Consider the following 22,939-nt stretch of genomic DNA (forward strand, 5'->3'; position numbering starts at 1 on the left):
TGCGGGCCGTCCCTCTGTCCCGGAGGGGGAGGGAAGCTGCCCACGGGGTGCCCAGACACCCCCCGGGGCTCGGGGAAGCGGCCTGTGAGGTGAGGGTAAGCCTTAATGTAGTGCTTTGACAGGCTAGGTGTGTGAGATTGGAGTTAAGGCCGTGCTTGTGGCCTCTTCTTTGTGAAGAGTATGTTCTTGTGATTTCTGTGGGTGTGCTGGGTAGTGAAAGGTGGTGCAGGGGTTAGTTCAGCGATGGAAACCAGGCGTTTATTGCTGTGCATCTGCTCAAGCTTTGGCACTTCAGGCTCCGCTTCATGCTCGTTCAGAAATCCCGATAGGGCTGTGAATAGGTGTGCAGTCCTTTGACTTGGAAACAACCTGTTAACTTTGAATTTAGCCCTGCTCTGAGGAGGGGTTTGGCCCTCCAGAGGTGTCTTTCAGCCCAGATTGTTCTGGTTCGTCAGTAGCTGGCTGTAGCTGGTGCCTCCAGGGTGTGGGGGTCAGTGGTGCTGGCTGCGGGGGCTCCTTCACATCATGAACCCGGTGGATTTCAGTGCATGTGGGGTCAAACCCTCCAGTTCTGACCAGCTTGTTGTATGCTGTCTGTTTTCTCTGCTTGTTGGGGGCCCGGTTCCTTGTGTAGCTTTCCTGTAATCTGCCTGATGGGAGATGGAGGGAGTATTTTTGGCAAGCAGCCTGACAAGTCTGTCTGTCCAGTATAAATGTCTGTTGTAAGCAGAGATGTTCTGGAGCAGTAGCTGTGTATCTGGTGCTTCTAGCACTTCGTGTCTGGAAGAGAATGATGCATCTTGATTGGGAAGCTAATGTGTGGGCAGGCCAAGTCACTAGCTTGACTGCTGGGAGATTTCACACTTGTGTTCAAATGTTTAGTGTCTAACTCTCCTACTGCATTGTAAGCAAGCTAGTACAGGATTTTAGCTAACTCCTGGGGAGAAATGTGGTGTAACTGGTACTTGATCAAGAGTGAATGTAGTTTCAGATGTGCTGCTCATGTCTACAACTGTAACAACTAGAACTTTTTGACCCCAGTTTGAAGTGGCTGTCTCCAGTTGAAAGTGGTTTCTTGTGCATATGTAGAAACCTTTGTCAATTTCCATTAGATTTCAACTGATGTTCATTGGTCTGTGTGCTATTCAACAGCCAAGGATGGATTCTTTATGTGATAGCAAGATGTGGACTGGCTGAGAAGAGCTAAGGGCAATACAACCCTTTAAACTGCATGGCTCTGTCCAACCCTGAAAATATAGTAATGAGGTGCAACGGTTAATTGCTGAATAACAGGACTGTGTTCTGAAGAACTTGCGTGTTAAAGCTCATTTGGGACCAAACAGTGTAGACAAGATAGAACACACTCTTCATATTATCAGAAACCAAATGAGTGGTGACTTGCAGCTCTTTGCATTTATTAAATGGTTCAGCATGTGCTACACTTGGCTTTTGAATGAGGAGATGGAAGCTTGGCCTTAGCTGTGGTGAAGTCTTATCCCCACATCAGCTGATGTGCAGGGTACAGAATAGTGAAGAGTAACTTGGGTGGAGTGTACAAAAGGGTATGTAGGAGGCTGAGATTGAGGCAGTGTGTAGGCAAAAGCTGAGTTATGGAGGAGAGTCTTTGCCTTTGCCTGTACTAGGTCAGTAATATTGAGGCAGTAATCTCACTGATGGAAAAGATTGGAATAAGGTGTGGAAGGGACAGACTGGGTGGGGAAACAGCTGTAGTGATCAAGTGTGAGTAACAGGGTAGAGAGAGTTTTGAATGCTTTTATTTTATAAAGCTGGAAGATGTCCTACTTACAGGAAGAGGGTGCAAAGATGACTTCTGAAGCAATCAACTGGATAACAGGATGACAAACCAAAGATAACTGGAGGAAATTGCTTCAAGTGTTTAGCTGAAGGCATCAAGTAGGAAACTCAGTTGGCAGAGCAGGAAACTGTTCCTACTGTCACTGATGGCAGACAGTCATATTTATTGTGTCTGTTGGCACTGCAGACAGCATGGACATGGCTTAGGAATGTCACTTTTAAGCTGGTAATGTGAAATCAGCTTCAGTTATTCATATCTAGAACTGTTTTACACATCAAATTTCAGTATTTAGTTTGAATGGTGTGTTTGGTGTGCGTTTCTCAGGTTACTTCATCTGTCTTGCAATCCTGTAAGACTTAAATGGCTCTTGTCCATGTTTTTAATGCCAGGTCATGGTTTTAATACCTAGCTAGTAAGCATCTTTTTTTACTTCATGCTGTTTTACATGAAAAGGTAAGCTCCAATCTGTCAGCTCCTGTATTTAGTGAGGAATAATGCATGTTTCCTTTGACAGTGCTGTTGATACTACACTTGGGTAGTGTGTACATCCAATCTCCATGTTACCATGCTTCTGGAGGTCTTTGGTGCTGGGCTAGAACCATACAGCAAATGTCTCTTGTCAGGAAGACTTGTTTAGCTTTTGCTGTATGAAAGCATCATGTTGATGGGGAGTAGAAGTGTCAGCAGGTAGGACTCTGTTCTACTGTCTGACCTTCAGTCTCACTGATGGGGGAGGTAGATGTTGCACAGAGTTGTCTGGTGTCTCTGTGGTGGCAAATGGCTTGTAACATACTCGGGTGAAATGATGCCATCTGTTCAGGTGGACTATTTCTGTTGATGCCACAGTTGCTTACCTTGAACAGAGAAGCTATCTACTCTGTGTGATCAGATCTTAGTGGTTGTTTTAGCCACTAATTTTCTTTATCTGGGATATCCCTAGTTGTAGTTTGTCTAAATTCCTGTAATTCTCAGCATAACGCTAACAGATATCTATTCCTTCTAGCCAACTACGATGACTTATACCAGTGGTCAGTGGAATCCTACTCAGATTTCTGGGCAGAATTCTGGAAGTACAGCAACATTGTATGCTCTCGCCTGTATGATGAGGTAAGTCAGTATTTATCTTCAACAGTCAAGTGGAACACAAAGGGGAGGTAAACCAGTTTTACAGTAAATCTTTTCACCCATTCCTGGAATGTTTGCAAGTAATATGAAGAATCTGTAAGTGTATAGTTCTGAATTTCCTGGTGTGGACTGTGGTGTTCTGTTCCTGATACACCTTAGGACAGTGAATTTCTGGAGTTCTGTTATCCTGAACGACTGTTGTAGTGTCCTTGTGGTCATGTGCTCTCAAATACCTTGTCAGTTCTGGCTGCTTGTGAGGAGTCCATCAACATACTTGCCTTCTGCTTTACGGTTATCCTGGCAGAATATCTTGATTTTGTAGATGCTGGCACGCAGTCAAGTTCATGTTTGTGTTTCCTGAGTCAGCTTACCTGATAAGTACACCTGTTCTGCTCCAGTTTTGTAGAACTGGTTATGGAAGTCCCTACAATTAGATGTAGGCTTGAAATATCTCTGAGGGAATGGTAGTGGTGCAACACAATCACAGGTGGGATACCAGACCATGCTGCAGTGTTGCTCTGAGAGAAAGGTGACTCTGAAGCTCTTGCAAGTGGAGGACAAAGCTGTAGCCCTTGTACAGCCCTGGTGTAGGGTGATGCTGATATCCTGTGGTTTTCCATCTGAGGAAGATGATGGACAAATTACTTCCAAAGCTTGATGCAGAGGAACCTTCCTGTGACTTAGAAAGAGGACTGGACTTGTATCTTAATCCCTGGAGGCCATCTGTTCCAAGAACATCCTGAGTTCTGGCAGCTCTGCAAAGGGAACTGGTAAGTTTCTTTTGCCTTCTTCTGTCTTACAAATTTCTGTGCTACATGATGTGATAGATCAAGTTCCTTCTGCCCTGACACTGCATTCTTGGGTGTCTTAATGTGACCCATCCTCTAGAAGCGGGAATTTGGCAAAAATGTAAGAACTAGCTTCTTTTTGGAGCATGTAGTCTGAACACTAAACACTTAATCTTTTATTTTTTCTGTAGCTGGTAGTTCAAAATCTGGCTAGGTTGTATTTGGATGCTGACTTTTCTCTGTGTATTCTGTGCTGCTGGCAAGACTGGCTTTCCAATTGCCACATGGATGCAAATTGTCCAGAGCAGGTGGTTCAGAGGAGCTATCTTGCACCTGTGTATCTGCACCGATCGAGCTGGACAGTAACACTTCTTGTTCTCTTGCCTTACAGGACTGGTACTCTTGGAAGCTTCTTCCTCCAGACACCACCAGTGAGTGAACTGGAAGGGAGACTGAAGCAGGTGATGGTGGTCTGAAAATGGATGTTTCCTGTGGATGAGAAGCAAGAAGATGAGAGTCTAGTTAAAGCCTTTTGAGACAACTTGTGAGCTTCTAGGCCCCTGCATGCCTGTTCTACAACAGTCTTGCTGTGATGTGAGATCTTAAAACAGGAGTGGTGGAGTCAGCCAATAGGCGAGTACTGCAGAAGAAGATACTTGACTCGCTCTTTATGGATGTTGCTGTTTGCCTCTAACTTTCCCTCAGTGTCAGCAGAGTGTCACCTTCAAGGCTTGATGCCAGCTTTGAGACTCAAAACTGGCTTGCTGTTAGTCCTTACCATTGGTGCGTTTCTGTATGTCAGGAGGAAAGGCTGTTCACAGGAACTGAGCTGTTTTGTGGTAGCTAAAGAGCTGAAAAGTTTGAAGTGTCTTACAACTTGATCCCTACTACTTGTAAGTAAGCATTATGATTTGAGGAAAATAAAATTTTATTGATGAACCAGAGTTGACTCATTTATTCCCAGCAAATGAAGCAGTTTCTACTTTTATTGTCTTTCTTAGAATGACCTGTGAATTTTTGTGTATATGTAATACAGGCAGACAGTGTTTTATTTAAACTTAGTAAAGGTTTTAAGCATTTGATGTTGATGTGTTCATGTTACTCTCTAGCTGTTGATATCCATGTAACCTCTGAAGAGAGCACAGGTGTTTGCAGTGTACAAAGCTGTACTGGCATGGCAGCATTGCCATTGTTATGTTACAAGTAGCTGCTGCTGTTATGAGGAATGTAGTCTAAACTTATTTCTTTTTGCTACAAGAAGCACCTGACAGCTGTTGTTCCTGCAGAGGGGCTACTTTGAGCATTCCGTTAGCATCTGCTCTCTAGCTTTTTGTGAAGCGTGCTGTTTTGCTCCTCGGGTCATACAGAACATCACATGTACCACAGAAAGGCAAGGATTACCTGTCTCATGGTAACAGTGAGATTCGTTCTCAGAGGTATAGTCTCTGCTCAGGGTAAGCAGAATCCCTGTGGCATGATAATGCATGGTTATAGCACAACCAGCAAACCCCTTCAAGGAAGGGACATGCAGTAGAGGTGTGGACAGAGGATGTTGCTAATGTGGTGCTTATTCATAGCTACGGAGGCTTGGGAAGTGGTTGCTGATTAGCCGCTGTGAAGAGCAACTGTAGAACAGGAGCTGGTGGCATGGGAGTACAGCTGGTAGCTGGCATGTTCGCCTAACCACACAAATCAGCCTTGTGTGCCTTGGTGCTGCTGTGAGGAGGAGTCAAGCCTTACTCATTTCATGAGGACTGCAGTCAGCAGTACTGTAGACTGTACTTTTCTTTCCTGGAGGTTTGCTGAGCATTTGTTGGAACTGTATGAAGTGGAAGGTTTGTTGCAGAGCTCTGCATTTGTATAGACTTGCTGCAATTGGGATCTTCCACTAAATACTTAGCAGACCTTGAGTTTCTGTTGCTTGCTGAGAACTTGCCTCTGAGGGGTAGAGGTTGTTCATATAACAAAGTACCACTGCCAAAGAGATTTGGCTTAACTTGGAGTCTCAGGTGTTACCTGAGTAGAAAATAATGGAGCAGCAAGTGAGTCCAGCACCTTACACTAGTGGAGTTCTTTGAAGGAGTGTTCCACTGCAGGAGAAATAGGGTTATGTTAGATCTCATCCTGGAAAATGCTGAAAACACTGCTCACTTTTCTTCAAGCTAAGGGAGTCAGTAACAAGTCAGTGTTATGAGTGGCTTCTAATTACTGCAGTAACATATATTTGTATTAAAATATTTCTGCAGCATGAGTTGATAAATTGTGTTATATCTCAGTTCTGGCTGATTATTACAAGCAAAGAAATCTACTGAGGTTCCCATTTTTAGAAAATACATTTGAAATAAAGTACTACAGTAGAACACTTCTGCATGAGCTTTTAACTTTTCTTATGAATGTTAATTTTAGGATTGCCTCCAGTAGTACAGACACTGCACATCCCAAAGCACAAAAATATTGGGTTTTCTGGAATGGGAGGTGGTTTGAGTTCTGTCTCACTTTCAGAAGAGCCTTTTACTTGGTCTGAAAGCATGCTGTTTCTGTAATGCACAGTCCCTGAGAGACCCTGAGGCTATAAACAGAAGCTTTCAAAAACAACTATAAAGTTTAATTTTAAAGATTACAAAATACATGTGCTGCTGGGCAGTTGAGTCTCTAAACAGGGGGGCATTTTTGGAAGGAATTTGCGTACTGTTGTGGCTAATGTTAAGGGGCTCTTTGCCTATTGCTGTTATTAAAGGTATAGTCTTAACTGTGACTTATCAAGGGGTAATTTAATATTTTGAGGTTGAATTTGTTCAAGATGAGGGAAGTTGTTTCAGCTGAGCATACTGTTGTGACTTCTTTTTATTACATTTTTCAATTCATTGCATGTATTAGTCCCAAATGGGGAATTACTTAATATGGGCTTATTAGGCTGTTAGACCCTCATTTGTAGAAAACTGTAAATCAAGGACTGTGGAAATGTGCACTCTGACAGTACTTCTGCACCCTGGATGAAGCTGTGGAGCACTTAAATATTTACTGCGACTTAATCTTAAGAGATGGAATGAAATAAATAAATATAATAAAATTGGAATAAGAAGCTTGAACTTTTTTGTTCAACTTGATATTTCATTACAGTTATTTAGTCCAGGGTCAATGTGAATTACCATTGTCTAAGTTCCTGGTGTTGGTCTCTGTACCTGGTGACTCATGCTGGGGAAGAATGGGTCCTCACGCTTTCCTAGGCTTTGATTTCTATAAGGCGGAGGCCTGGCAGTGAGCTGCAGTATGCTGTAGCTCAGTCCCTGAGGGGGATGTTCCCAGAGGCAAACCCCAGCGTGCACTGTGGTTTGCACGTACCTTGTGCTCTGGATGTAGCCGTGGTGGTTTGCTTCACTTGTGTATTTAAGGCTGGTCTGAAGGTAGAACTGCCAGCAAGGGACTCTTTGTAGCTTTGTTGTAATAATGTCTTTGCTTGCGACAGTTGACAAGTAATTAATCTTCCCAGGCCTGTAATTACAGGATCTAGGGTCTGTTAGCCATCTGTAAGCTGGGAGATGTGATTCTTGCCTAATAGGAGCTGGGAATTAATTAGCCACCTGCTGTACAATGCTCTGAAAAAGGAACTATATTACAGTTTTCTAGGAGTGTATTTTATTTTTTTTTTCAGGTGGTTGATACATCCAAAAGTATTGCAGATGTCCCAGAATGGTTTAAAGGTAGCCGTCTGAACTATGCAGAAAACCTTCTGAGGCACAAGGACAATGACAAGATTGCGCTGTATGCAGCAAGTAAGCAAGAATTAATGGTTTGTATTTATGGCTCACAGGACTAGGCCTTATAAAACAGCTCTGCTTTTTATGAAACCTTGAAATGAACTGGCTTGGGTGAGGAGAAAAGAGGAAAATAATGTCAGTAACTCTGCCAAATCTATGATACAGCTCTGCAAAAACCAGCAAAACATGCTCTGGGAATATAGAGAGTTCTGAAAAGTCCTTGGCAAACTATATGAAGTTTTCTTAGAAAGTGCTTAACTCTGTTAAGGTAGTGGAGACTGTGCTGTGTTTAGCATCACTCAATATTTCAGCTTTTACTTCACATTTGTCACGAACACTTGCCTAATGCTTGCCTTTAGGAAGTATTTTGGCACTGTTGCTTGATATTGTCCTTCCCACCCTCTTCCTATGCCATTTATTTTAGGAATACTGAGGACTACATGGCATGTAGGTAGGAATTAACTCTGCTTTTGACAATACAGAAAGGAAGGACAGTTACGTGCATGGAAGACTTGGAATTCTGCTTTTCTGGAATGCTACATCTCAGTCTTAAATCTTCTCCAGCATAATAAAAAATTAAGTCTAGTGAAATCTGAGTATATTCATAATGAGAATGGTAATGTTAAGACAAAGTCCCCCTATATCTGCTGACTTTGGTAACTTCGAAAAATGATTCTAATCTCTGTTAGAGGGGATTAGCTGCTGTGCAGGTGTGTGAGTGCTTCCTTAGGCAGCTGTATTCTGAGCTTCCCTTTTGCTGGACTTAATCCTTATCATAAGACTGAGCGGTGATGCTTCTTAATAGCTTAACAATAAACAATGCAGTCTTACAGCTCATTAGCAGAGAAAATTATGCAGAACTATGGATTGATTGTGTAGATGTTAAGTCTTAGTTTCTGATTTCTGATGCATGGAGATCAGTTTTTGAATTACATATATATTGTTGTGCTGATAGCTGTTTAAAAACAATGTGAGACAACAGAGTTGTCTATAAGCTTACTGCTGAAGAAGAAATACTTATCATCAGTTGCATTTTACTGCTTAGAGGTATTGAAAGAAACCTCTGTGATCATATATATATATAAAATCAACTACCAGTTCAGAGAATGGGAAAATCCCGTTTTGGTGTAATAAGAATTGATCTGGTACAGTCTGATAGAAATGAGGCTTGTAACAGAAAGCTGGCTTCAAAGTGATGAACTCATTGCTTTCAAATTTTGAGTTCATTAGAAAGCTTCTTATGTATTATTTAATGGAGAAAAATCAATGTAGCTGTTAAGTACATCTTGTGCACAGCTGAAAGCCAAACACTGATCAGTAAGTCAACTCGAAATGTATGTAGAATTGACATGATTGATTTATGTTAAAAGCTAAACATGCAACTTGATAGAAGTAGAGTTAATACTTTCTGTTCAAATTATTGAAGGAATTATTATCAACTTAGTGAAGTATTTGGTTTGACACATGATTACATTGTCCCTGTAGATCTTGTTTCTTGGTAGGAAGTTGTGGGGTGTGCCAGAGACTCACTGCATTGTGCCACATGATCACAGATGGTGATACCAAAAGGAGCAAAATTATTTTCCACTTGAATACTCAATCAGTGCTGGAGTGAACACATTTATTTCTCTGAGGTGTACAGGCTTCCACCTGCATTTCTTTTCATGACCTTCTGCTGTGTTTAATCTTCTTAAGATCTCTTAAGTCAGAGTATTTTTTGTTAACCCCTCACTGTCAGAGTGGTGTTTAGGGATCTGTGTCAGATTCTGCTGGAGCGATGTGGGTATAATAGAGCACAGGAATGTAAATGTAAGTTTCCTAAACAGTTTCACTTGTTGCTGGCTCCCACTGTGAGTCTCTTACTTGTGACTCCCTTCTTCTGGGGACTTTAATGATGGAGCAAGATCAAAATCCCACTTGCTGTTCTGTGGGAACACAGAATGTGTCAGCAGTCCCTGCTCAGCTTATGAATTGGATGTTACATTGACTTCTATGTTGTTTCCCATCACAACCTTCTCTCTTGCTCCCTCTAAGTCCAAATTTGCTGGGATGGAAGTCTAAGAAGGCAAAAGAGTAAAAAATAGTGTTCCCTGTGTAAGGGAATCGGCCTGATGGTAGCTGTTCTGCAAGGACTCGCTGTACCAGGGCATGCAGTACCCTTTTGTTGTGACATCCTTGGCATAAGTGTTTTCATAAGTGCTGGATACTGGCAACAGGACAGGCCAAATGGTTTGTAGGAGTCACATTGAGGAAGTACAGGAAGGGACCTTTAAGATGACAAACTTTGCCTTTCATAACATTTAGATTTGTTCATTTCATTTCACCAGTGATTTATTAACAGCTTATGTAACATCTGACAGTACAAAAATGAAAACACCCTGCAGATCTTTTCAGAGATGAATGGAGTCCAGTTTAGTTTACTTGCTTTGTGGTATGTTGGTAAACGCAGATGTTTAAAAAGGATATTGAAAGTCAAACCTTAGTAACTATACATGTGATTTTTCTAGTCAAGTGACTTGCCGTAATAAAACCTGAAGTTGGCACGTTGATGCTGCTTCCTAGACCTAATGAGAAAACTGAGCAAAAAGGGAAAATGAGGTGGTTCTTCCCATGTTAGAAAGTAGCCTTGGTGGGTGCAATCTGTTTATCATGAATGCTCTTTGGGAACATACCTTTCTCCAGTGAATAGTTTGCATTTTCACAGATGTTCCTGGCTTTAAAAATGTCCTTGTGCCTACTGAATGAATGCTACTGATTAATACTTAATTCCCATGAAAAGTAAAAACTTGGTCCAGCACAGGGGGAACATGAAACCAAAAAGTATAATTATTAGTGGAAGCTTTTCTAAAGTTGCTTCGTATTCTTTGTCTTCCAGAAGTAGTTGTTTATAATAGACTCTGCTTATGTTGCAATGCATAGCTTCTGACTGGTTGTTTTAATCTTCTTTCCTCAGAGGAAGGCAAAGAAGAAATCTTGAAAGTTACCTTTGAAGAACTGAGACAAGCTGTAGCTTTGTATGCTGCAGCCATGAGGAAGATGGGAATAAAAGTAGGCGACAGAGTTGTAGGTGAGTAACTTCTTTTTAAGGGGCAGGAGGTGAAATTTACTTGAAATACGTGAGTGAGTAGTCAAGAGTTACATAAACATGACTATGAAATACTATTTCACAGAAACATTCTAAAGAAAGGGGTCTTATGCTGCTATATTTACATTTGTATGAAATACACTTCTGGAGGGAAGGAACCTGGATTAGCCTGCAAGTTCCCTAGCACTGGAGGGGGAAGGAAAATACCTCATTCATAGCTTCACTGAGGTCTGCTTCATAAGCACTCCGTGGAAGCAGAAGTGATAGAGACCTTGCATCTAGCTGAGCCTTGACTCACAAGGTCTGGCCGATTCACACGGGAGCAATCTTGGAAATTACTGTCCCAGCTTGGCCGTTCTGGTGCCAGCTGGCAACTGCTGACCCTCTAGCCCCAGGTAATAGGGTGCACTGTGAATTGCAGCTCTTGAGGAATGGACGTGTACTACCTTCTGCCACCAGTGCATTTGGGTGTAGTGTTTTCCCAAATGGTGGTAGTAAACAGCCGGTGAGCAGTAACTTTTCAAGTCATATCAATGCAGAAATTAGTAGTTAGAACCCTGTGATCCTTTCAGTAACTCTCAAAATCTTCTGGAGTAGTATTTCCTGTCATAAGACTGTCATATGGATTTTTCTGTATAAACAAGTTTTTGTCTGGTGAACAACTTGTACAGTATACAGTCCAGGCATAGAAACCAGTTTCTCAAGCTAGCCTCAGTCCATTTATTTCTAAATTGCTGATTTTGATCTCCCAGCTGAGCCACTTCTTGTCTGTACTTCATATACGTGGGCTCTTTAGTTTTGTCAGTGTAGTGCAAGTCAAAGCTGCAATATCCTTGAAGCTCCTTGACTCCTACCTGGTAGTTGTGCTGATGTGCATATCCATCTTCCTGCTGGAATCTGATGTACTTTGAGCAATACTTGGCCATTTTCCTAAGTATGTGTAAACTCTTATATGATGCAAACCCAAAATGATGAAACTATTTTGTTTGTTTGCATGTTACAACCCCAGAACTCCAGCCCATGTCTTCAAAAACGGAAGGGTACATGTTATTATTTTTATGAAACCCACAAATACAACCTGCGAATGTAAACCAATGTAAACAAATGTGAACCAAAACAAAACCAAAGAACCCCGAAACAAAAACAAAGAAAGAAATAAATACATTGAAAATACCATGAAAAGGTTACTTGGATCCCATCTCCCTAAATCAGTGGAGTTAAGCTCCCATCACTTGAGTAAGCGGCAGCTCTGTTTTCTTTGGCCTTTTTGTGCGTTTCCTGAGCAGAAGTTTCCTGCCTGGCACTTCCACAGCGGAGACCTTTCTGTGCAGCTGCTGCAGGTACTGTGTGTGCTGGGCCCCGTGAGCATTTCAATAGCTTAAGCAGGTCTTTACGAGCAGTTACAGCTTCTTTGTGGAGGCAGGCTTGCCTTGTATTCAGAGTCCTTACAAAGCCCTTTACTTTTGTTGACAGAAGAGAGTAATGAATCTAGGCAAAACTTTTGTTTCCTTAAAATCACACTGTTTTTGGGCTCAGGTTGAACTTTTTAAATTACTGAGAGTATTCATATGACTTTCTCTTCTAGGCAATTTCTCACATTCTACATTATTCTACTCTGCCCTCTTACCCTGGCTAGTGAGAGGCTCTTGTAATCTTTAGTCAATGAACCTGTATCTTAGGGAGAGCTTCTCTGTGGAAGAAATCTGATGGAATTTTTTAATGGCAATCCAGTAATTTAGGTATATGTACTTAAATCAGATCTCAATTTCTCTTTCATATATTTCTCTCCTGTGCCAGAGGATATTGGCAGTCCTTGGAAGAGCTGAAATGTAATGTTGGTCAGAGGTTGAGGCTGCAGGCTGTTCTCCAAATCCCAAATTGAAATGGGTGAGAGATGTTGAGTGTTAGATGGGAAAGTTTGAGTCGTACACCCACTTGTGGTACCAAAGATGGAGCTCTCCAAAGCTTGCTAAAAATCTACTGGGACCTAATTTGTTCCAAAATTTCTAGCAGATGGCAGAAGGAAGGGTGATTCTTCACGTGGCTTATAGCAGTAATTCAGGGCATGCTTTTACTGCTTCTGAAAAATCAGCTTTTAAATAGAAGGGAGATATTTTATTAATTTTATTATGGATGCCTAACACCTAGTCAGCCTGCCAGGTTCTGATGTCTTTTGATGCCACTTTATCTTAAAATCACTTAAAATCTTGAGCTGTTGGAATTACAGACAAGACCATTAACAATGTTTTCTTCTTGTGAATTCCATCTCCATGCTTTACTGCCTCTAAGACAAGACTACGTTAACTTTTCGTTATATTTAACATATTCCCTAGTTTGTTCAATACAGTTTATGGTTGTATCATGACAGTAATGGTATGATAAAAGTTGGATGTGGGTGAATGTGAGCAGGCAAGCAGCAAAGTCAGCACTTCTTCAGCTTGATTTCATCCTAGTTTTCCCTTTCCAGCACTAAGGAGATGGCATTTAATAACAAACATAACCGAAGCAGATACGTAGTGAAACGTGTCTCTTTTAAACATGTCTTGTAATGCTGCCAGTGATGGTTGAACAATTGTAAGAAACAGATACAATACCTGATGCAAGCTACGGAAATCCACATGCGAAGTACTCGTGGTCTCTCACTGGCCATCTGTTTATCAATTAACAATGACTGCACCAGGAATAAAATAAAATGGGGAATATCTGTTTTTCATCTCCAGATACATTGCTTCTATTATATCCCTATAGCAGCTTTGTTCTATCCCAAGTCAGCAGTTACAAACAAACTAATCTTCCACATATGTTCACACAGAAAGTGCTCAACAAAGCATCAATGAATTACATTGTTTAAAGCTGGTATTTTATCTATAGTAACTGTATTAGCCCTAGTTGCTTACGTGGGTTTTAAAGCTAGCTTGGTAAGAAGATTAGCGTGTTACTAATAGTCTCAGGCCACGGTAATGTTAGGTGGGATGACCAGTTTAAAGTCCTACAGGAGTATGAAATGGTATATTAACATGAAAAAGAGAAACTGGAAGTCTGGTGTTTGAATTGTCTGTTCTGTTTGAGAGCTGGTGTAGATCCCATATATATACATAGAGATGTATAAGCCATTGGGAGGATATTTCAGTTGCAGCTTCTTACTTTTCTTCCTTCTGATACAGTCTTTTAAGGCTTGAACGAAATCTTTGGTGCATGGTCCAAGGTCTGAAGTCTACTTTTTAGGAATTTGAAAAAAGGATAGATTTTTTTCAAGCTGTGTAAACAAACTGTCAAAAATCAAGCTCACTGCCCTCCTACTTGATCAAGTTAACATAACAGAAATTGCTACTAAGATCTGTGATCTTAGTTACTGTCCTAAAGAGTACATCCGTAAGTATCTTTCTTTGAAAGGTGCCCAGCACTAGTGAGTTTTTGCTGTCTGGTAGATACTTGCGGAGTACCTGCAACTTGCTCTGCAGTCCAAGGTCTCTCAGTGCTCCCCACTTTTGTTAAATGGGTTGGAAGGTGTTCTTAGTGCTATTTAAGTTTACTTTCAAACACTGAATTCTAATCAGATGTCCAAATACTGCAATTAGGCCTGGCATGTGCCATTTTTAAGTACTTGGACATTTTTTTGTCTGCTTAAGAAGGGTGATCTGGAACACCAGATCTTTGGTCTACTTCAGTGTAGTTTGTGAATTTAGTTGCATGTTTTCGTTTGTGGGTTGGATTCTGATCAGTTGAGAGTCAGTCTCAGCCAGCCAGCACCTTCTGGAGAATTGCTCGGATTGCGCCCACTGAAAATCTAACTTTCTTGACATTAATTTCTTCTGTATGCCATGATAAATTGAATTTAAGTCTTGAAATCTTGCCGCAAGCTATGGAGATGAACCTGAAGAGCTGCGTTTGTGTGGGCATGTTGCCTTATCATTCCCACTGTGTTACTCCCTTATCAGCTGAGACACTGGTTTGGCTTGTTTTTAAGATCCTGGCAGTGTCTACCAGACATCTGGTTTTGAACTGAGTATTTGTCTTTCCTTCCAGATACTCATTCCTTCTCTAATGGCTGTTTCTACAGCCCTGTTCCATTCTTCTGCATGGTACCGTACTCAATCCACAAACTTTCTCTCCCAGTTCTTTTCGGTGTGCTGCCCTCTTATCCTGGCAGTCTCAATTATTAAGTAGGAACATTTGTAAATTGGGAGTAACCTTGTAAATATAAAAACTGAGGTGACTATTTTTATAAATGGAATTATTTCTAATTCCTTCTGTAACTGATTTGACTTCAAAGGAGGACATTATGATTGTGTGGAAAACTTTTAAGCATGCCTCACACTATGATTTTTCATTTTTTTTAAACTGGCTCTTGTATACATTATATTTACTGTAAGATTTGTTATTTTTAAGCTTTCTTCCATCGCTAACCATTCAAATTCTGCGGTAGGTTACTTACCAAACAGCATTCATGCAGTGGAAGCAATGCTGGCTGCTGCAAGTATTGGTGCTATCTGGAGTTCAACGTCACCAGACTTCGGTATTAATGTGAGTACCCTTATTAATGCGTGTGCCAGCAAAGCTATCGTGTTTCAGACAAATGTGAAGGTGATAAATTGAAGTGACAGATAGATCCTGTTCACTTTAGTCTTACTGCCACCTCCTGGCACAGCCAAGAACACGAGAGGTTTTTTTAGCTACCACAGACCGAACAAAACGCTGTGCTTTCAGTTGACAATAATGTTTCAGCATAGTAATTTGAGTTTCTTTAGCTGACTCACTGTTGGAATATTTTCAGGTGGAATCCATAGTCTTGGTGAGCTTGTATTATGTTAAACGTACAAATGAGCAGCAATGCAACAGAGTTGTCTGGGGTTTGGCTGTTCCTTCCTAAATCTTTCTCCATGCTTCTTAGCCCCACTCCAGTTTCTTTGCCTAAGCAGTCCCTTCCTCTGCCTCCTCTATGGGCAAACCACAAAATAGCCCTGTTGGTTTTTTCCAGGGGACTTTGTTTGCGAACATGGTGAGGAATTTCAGGCTAATATCACTAACCTGTTCAACACTTTTTAGTGTAGGAATAAATGCTGTGTTTAAAATACAGTAAAAATTTATCACAATATCCAAACAGGTGTCACAAGGTGCCGTGGAAGCTTTGTGAATATACTCCATTTTCTTTGGAAAGTTTTTAGCACATAATATTGAGTAGCAACAGGTTCATATCACTTCAACAATGGAGTGTTGAACCGTTCTTCTAGCTAAAAATTTGCATGAAAGCATTTTGAGAATGTACTGTTTGTACACTGCAGAACATAGAAAATACCAAAGCTTTTAGGTAGCATATACCCTCAATCTAGGTTTTTAATCCCAGTAGCTCATTAAATGTATAGAACTGTCATCTCTGGATTAGCACTAGAGGGCAGCAGCATTCCACTTTCTTACGGTTGAGGTTGTATCATTGGGAAAAAAATTATGAAAAAAATCATTATAGCATGTAATGATCAATCTGTTCTACAAATATTTTCTGCTTGCTCAGAAAATGACAGTATTTCTTTGCAATGTGATTTGATCTCTCATCTGGGGGAATATTGTTCATTTTGCTTGCATTACAGAGTACTGGTATGTTTTCTGTCCATGTTGATGTGCTGTTATTTTCAGTGCCCAGCTTTAGTTTTTGTGATAGTTTTTAAATGAAACTTAGCCTTGGAGCAGCAGTGCTATCGATATCATTTATTCTCCTTTGGCTTGGCAGCATGTGTTGGCATGAATTCAAACTCTAAAACCTTGAAGGGAGATCAATAGAGGTCCTCAGGGATATTGGCTTCCACCTGATGTGCTTTTATTTTCAGTGCCCAGCTTTATTTAGTTTTTGTGATAGTTTTTAAATGAAACTTAGCCTTGGAGCAGCAGTGCTATCGATATCATTTATTCTCCTTTGGCTTGGCAGCATGTGTTGGCATGAATTCAAACTCTAAAACCTTGAAGGGAGATCAATAGAGGTCCTCAGGGATATTGGCTTCCACCCTAAGGAAAAGATATTCCTCCTGTGCAGTTGCATTAGTCCTGTTAACATAAATGAAGATTTTGTTTGTGTTTTGGGAAATAGTGTAGTGTTTTCAACATTTTAAATCCAAATGTGTATATATGTTTTGTGAAGCTTAAATGCCACTTTTCAGAGCTGCCTACAGCTTGCAGGCTCTGAATGCCATACATCCTGAACACTTGCAAAGTCTTTGGAAGTCTGCTGTCAGAGAACCAGTGAGCTCCCTCCCACGCAGAATGCCACTCTTTGCAGCTTTTGCTTCATTTCTCTTGTCCCTGTTATCTATTTACGTATATTAATAGGAAAGTGGTTCTTTGCGGCCTGTGCATAGGAAATTGTTGGATATGCAAGCTTAAAAAGAGGCTCTGCTCTTAGAACTATGTGAGAAACCTTTGGTGAGCCCTAGCAAAGTCAGCGCAGCTCCATTCACGGTGCTCTGCATGATTTTCAGGACTGGATTTGAGGCTCATAGAATAGAATGAGCCATATCTGATATACCTGAGCTTGTTGTGAAAGCAATTCCTTGCTGAGCCATCTGGTTGGATTAAAGTTCCCGTGTAGCAATTACATGTTCCATCTGTTTGTATTCCCTTTGTGTCACACCAGGCTGCCCTGTGGGATTTGATCCTGCCAGTGCTAATGAATCCAACTGGGTGTGTTAGCAGGATTAGGGAGACCCTGAGAATTGTAGTCATCTCTGTTTCTGATTCACACTTCTCTTCAGATCTGATTCTTCTGTTAGAGTACCTGTAGTCCGGTCCTTGCTTTTCATTTTTAAACATCAGGCGGCATGGATATGGGGTACGTATGCTCTGGGATCAGTGTGGATGTGTATATGCACATGCACACACATATATAGATACACACAGGTGCTATGTTTAGTTTGGCTGCTTGGTCCATTCTTTGAAAATGTTACAAAGAAGTAGGTATGATAACATACCGAAGAAAGCAGGAAATTTTATTTCATACTCTCTTAGAGAGTAACTTTAATGTATTAATTAAATCTACATTTCTGAGTCTGTTAGCTAATGCATTAGGGGCTTCTTGAAAACCTTTTCTGACACCAAAACGGATTCTGGTGATTTTTTTTTAACTAATTGATAAAGTTAGGCATCAATACATTGTCATTGTGTGTTCTTAGATGTGGAAAAGGAAATATGTCTTTGGGTGATAGAAGAGAAAGCTATTCAGTGCCATATTCAGCAGAGACAGTTGCGTATTTATATTTAGTCACATCCCTGCACCTTATGTGTGGTGTTGATGAGCTTTCCTAAAAAGACAACATGGGGGTGCTCTCAGGATAGGACCTCTGTACTTCTGCAGCAGGTTTTCTTGCAACCCCAGCCAGCCCAGTTTGGAAAGCAAGAGTTTAGCAGAGATTAGTTGATCATGATGTTTTGCATTGGCCTGATTTGGTAATGATTTGTCTCTCATTTTGGCTGCAGAGGACAAAGCAGGAGACAGAAGAATAAAGAATGTTGGGAAGAATAAGCACATGACTGAAGTCTGGTTTTTTGCAACATGATTTAGGAGATTGTTCATGAACAGTTAGCTGACAATTTTATAGTATTGGGTAATCTTGTGTTTCAGTAATGTAGCTAAAGAGGGATGAACACTACTGTGTGCTGAGAGCTTTTACTAAAAGGATTTGCTTCTTGCTGTTGAATATAAAAAGATCCATTTCTGGTAGGCTGCTGCATACAGTGTACCTGAAAAAAAAGAAAAGAAATGCCAGAAGGGTTTATCTCTTAAATGTGATAATAGCTACAGTAAATTCCTGAAAACAGTGTGAGCTGGAGGAAACACCTGAAAATTTAGCATTTGAATGTGTCCTGCCCCAGAGGTTCTGAAGGAGCTGTGGTGGTTTTTTGGTGGTGGTATGTATATAGGTGTGTTTTCAATATCCAGTTGTTCTGGTACAAATCAATGGTGCAGTTTCCTTTGTTAGATATAGCAGAACAAAGCGTTATGTTCCTGTGAAGTGCCACCTTGCTGTATGATAAGTGCATCTTCCAGAAGATTAGTGTTTTTCAGTTTTCCCCCCATGCAGACTACCGAACGACTGGTACATTGTCACAGCAGCACTGGGTGCAGTTTACGAGGACATAGAGCACTTGCCCGCAGACGCAGACAGGAGTCTTGGGTGCCTTCAAGTAAATTAAGTGCCCAGCTCCTGCTCCTATCAGTTAGGTGCTTATCCTCTTTAGATGAGTTTGTAAGTCTGCTTCTCAAGGTGAATTTTTCACTGCTTAGATAGCTTTCTGAACTTGATCCTTCAATAAACGATGTTCTGTGATCTGTGGGGATTTTATCTTTGTTATTAGTTGATATATTTGGGGGTGGTGAAATAGATCGTTGCAACCCTGCTGTACTTTGAAGATTTTTGGGTGAGTGAAAGACCAGCAGGCAGTCTTTGAACAATTCTCCTGCTAATTCCTGTCCTTATTCCTTGCTTGAACTGAGATTTGCATATAGCATCCCATGGATTTTCCTACTGTAGCAATTAATTTCATTTTTTAAGCTTGTTTTTCTCTTTATCCCTAGGGTGTACTGGATAGATTTTCCCAAATTCAGCCTAAGCTCATCTTCTCTGTTGAAGCTGTTATATACAATGGCAAGGAACATAACCACTTGGAAAAGCTGCTTAGTGTGGTAAAAGGTATTTCACTGCACGTCCTCTAGTCTTAGTTACGTGTGGTTCTGTGAGCACTCAAAGCCTGCCCTGCCACTGAAAGTGACACTTTTTGACTGTTGGTTGCTGTCGTTCCTCCTTTACAGTATCTCTGTGGCCACTTAAAATTTCAGAGCTGATTTGAGTAAAAACTAAGCAGTCTCTTGTGTAATTCTAACAGTCTTTTGCTAGTTTAGCTTAAATATATCATCATAAGTTAATCAGCAGTATAAGTGGGGGAACAGGGACTGATGATACTGTTTTTTTTAAGCCCAAGTGAAGAGACAAATGAAGAGGTATTACAGCACTAAAGCTTGTAGATTTACAGATGTACTTTTAAAAGGCTGGCAATATTAAGGAAATTGTATCTTGGGTAATAATCTAGTCTTTAACATTTAAAACTATATCCAATAGTTGGTGCATCAGAATTATTTCTGCATAATCCAATCAGACATAAAAGACCTTTGGTTTATGTTACTGAATGTAGGAAATATTTTTTCTTCTTTCTTCCAGGGCTTCCAGATATAAAAAAAGTGGTGGTGATTCCATATGTCTCCTCAAGAGAAACCATAGATATTTCTAAGATTCCAAACAGGTAATGGGAGCTTGTGAGCTGTGACTGCCTGAACTAGGGATGAGATGGGTGCTGATAGCTATTGAAACTGCCTGACCTCTTGAATTTGCAAAAGCTAGGATTTAGACAGATTTTTGGATGTAGGTCCAGCTTCATACTGAAAACAGAAGTAGTATGTTGCTGCAGATGTTTTGCTTCTACAAAATCACTGCTGGTGTTAATGATTCTGAAATTAGGGCAGAATTCAGTAGTATATAGCAGGGAGAAAAAAGTGGCTTCCAGAAATGAATAATTAATAAATTAGGTGACATTTTTATAGATAATTTGTTTATTTACTGGTCTGGGTTACGTATGTTAGATACCTTTTGGAAACTGTTGTTCCAGACTGTTGAAGGTCAGGTTATTCCGATCTGCTTTGACCTGATCATAGGTGCAGATTTATCATCTTGATTTAGTTGTGTTACATGTCAATAGTATACTAATGTTTTATTTTAAAACAGAAAAAGGAAACAATTAGCAAATGGAGTAGAAAGACTAGGAATAAACATGAAAAATATATGTAGTTTGAGTATATAGTTTATTGTAAAAACTATAAGATACAGAGGTAATCTTATATATGAGCTGAGATAATGCTTTCAAAAATTTAGTTTTCCTTTATTCTCCTGTTATGCAGTGTCTTTTTAGAAGACTTCCTTGCTGCTGGAAAAGGAGACCAGGCCCCCCAGCTGGAGTTTGAACAGCTGCCTTTCAGTCATCCTCTCTTCATCATGTATTCATCAGGCACAACAGGGGCACCGAAATGCATGGTTCATTCAGCAGGGGTATGTCTTCCCTCCTGGAGCTGCACTACCTATCTATCTATAACTACCTGGGTTGTATTTTTTCCTTTAACAGTATCATATCATAATGTACTTCAAGGAAGAATTGATTGCTGACGGTTTTTCAGTAACTTGCAAGGAAACCTTCTATTTGTAAGTGACTGTTTGAAGGCAAATATGGATTAATAAGGATATAAAATAATTTGGTTTACAGATAGGCATGGAGACCTTTCGGAGATTTTGGCTTTTTCCTGGTAGCAAGTGTCTGTCACAAGTGCTGGTAGAACTGACCCAACTGATACTTGTAGAAGAAGGACCAAAGAACTTGAATTGTGTGCTTGGAACTGATTTTTGGACACTGTTAAATTGAGGGCCATAGGGAGCTTGCAGTTTTTATTATCTAGAATTTTTTTTACCTTAAACTTTACTCCCTTTGTTTATCAACTCAGAGCATGTCATCCTCATCAATAATTTTTTTTTAAGGAAGGAATCCAGAAGGTTAGCTATCTCTTTGTGTAGTTTTTGCTTTGTATGGAAGCTTTGCTTTAGGCAGTGTCTTGTGACTAAAGTTTTATAGGATGTTACTGTCAAAATCTCCCGTCCTCACATGCTTTCCATTTACTATTCGTGTTGTAAAAGTTGTTCTAGGCAACTCAAAGTTCAGAAGTGACTCCAGCAGTCAGACATAGTGTTGAAACTTCAACTTTGCCGTTAGTGTAGTCCTTCATAAGAGGCAGAGCTTTTTCCCCTTAAGGCAGGCAGAATGTGTTGTCTAGCACATTTGTACCAGCTTGTGTGAATTAAACTGCGTAACTATTAGCCAGTGTCTGTTTCTGCTATTTGCTCTGAAAGTCAGGATGAGCATCTTGCTAGACTAGCTGTAGAGTTGTCTAGGTAGCCTGAGGGCAGGATCACTTTGACGTTATGCCCATGGTGTGTAACTTTTTGCTTCTCCTTGATGGCAAGGACCAGAGGATTTGCCCACAGACAAATCCCACGCTGCCTGTAGACACTCTGCTTTGTATATTATCAATAGGAGATCATACTAGGCAGCATGTGACATATAAAATGGTCCCTTTGGGACACAAATACTATGTTTGTGAATAGGAAAAAAGGAGGTGTGTTTTGAAGTTTGACAGCTGTTTTGAAGCTGTGCTGGCTTTAGACTTGTTCAGCGCTTGCAAAGATGGATTAGCAAAAACGGGACAGGTGTTCAGCGATGTATGATAACAGTAAGGGGATGAAAAACACAGATGTAGATCAGACGCCAGGACTTTTCTTTGTTGCAAAGTTATTTCTCTTCTCATGTTATCTGTGCCCTTAATTGTGCCTCTGCTCTCCATCTGAATTGTCTTTTCAGTTCGTACAGAGCTGCCTTAGGGTTTAGGTACAGACTGCTCATCCTCACTGGGGAGAAGAGGATGTGATGGTTTGTTGAATAGGATAGGTTATTTATGAGGGTTCTGTGATCCCACTTTCCCACTGAGCAGCTCTGTAGTTCCTGTATTGCAGGGTGACTGTTCCATTCTTAAGTTCTGGTGCTAACACCTCTGGCCTAAAAGCAAATGGTTGCATCAGAGGCTTCCTTAGTTTGCATGCTTTCTGTGTCAGTTTGAATGGGGCCTACGATAAAATCCATGCAAAGAAATCCTTGGATGTCTTCTGCATGCTTGATTGGGTTCCTCTGTTTGTTCTTGGCTTAATCTTGTTTCCACTGTAATTAATAGGAGGATTCTCTTTGATTTCAACAAAAGCAGAATTAGCCCATGGTCTTTGTCTCATTTTCCAGCCTCAGATTAACCAAAGTTTGGTTTTGATAGCGTAGAATGCAAGAAGAGATGACATTTCAGTAAAGACATTTCAATCATTGCTTATTTGCAGTGTGCGTCAATGCTGTTTTGTTACTGTACTGATCTTATAGATGCTAATAGGCAGCTTACTTTAAGTTCACACCTCAGTTTATCTCATTCTGCAGTATGTTTCGGGTCTGTTTTCTCTGCACCTATTCTGTTTCCTTGACACAGACAGTGAAATAGCATATGTACATAATGCAAATGAAGCCAGGTCATGGGAGGTGATTTAAAAAGCAGTGCCTTAGAGGGAGTAAGACTTTTTGGTCTTGGAAGCAAAGGTGTATCACAGTGAACAATTGAGTGTGCTCCAGAAAGGCATTTGGATGGTTATTGAAAAAGGTTAGTGAGTAATTGTTATTCTGAAGTCCTAAAAAGTTGGTTCTGCTTCTTATCCCATTCATACAGGACCCTTTTCAGTTATTCCATATTCCCAAC

At 40.5% G+C, this 22,939-nt stretch overlaps 1 protein-coding gene across 1 annotated transcript in view; it reads left to right on the forward strand.

The window, feature by feature from the left end:
* Window positions 1–2,788: 2,788 nt before the first annotated feature.
* AACS (acetoacetyl-CoA synthetase) overlaps window positions 2,789–22,939 on the forward strand; it is a gene marked incomplete at its 5' end in the record, with an annotated part of 35,544 nt that continues 15,393 nt past the window's right edge. Inside the window, 7 exons of the mRNA XM_010083078.1 lie at window positions 2,789–2,923; window positions 7,382–7,502; window positions 10,441–10,554; window positions 14,999–15,096; window positions 19,133–19,247; window positions 19,773–19,854; window positions 20,507–20,654. Of these exons, the coding sequence (XP_010081380.1) occupies window positions 2,789–2,923; window positions 7,382–7,502; window positions 10,441–10,554; window positions 14,999–15,096; window positions 19,133–19,247; window positions 19,773–19,854; window positions 20,507–20,654 (813 nt within the window). The remainder of the gene's footprint in view (window positions 2,924–7,381; window positions 7,503–10,440; window positions 10,555–14,998; window positions 15,097–19,132; window positions 19,248–19,772; window positions 19,855–20,506; window positions 20,655–22,939) is intronic.

Source organism: Pterocles gutturalis, unplaced genomic scaffold (assembly GCF_000699245.1).
Source record: "Pterocles gutturalis isolate BGI_N339 unplaced genomic scaffold, ASM69924v1 scaffold18835, whole genome shotgun sequence".
NCBI classification, from domain to species: domain Eukaryota; kingdom Metazoa; phylum Chordata; class Aves; order Pterocliformes; family Pteroclidae; genus Pterocles; species Pterocles gutturalis.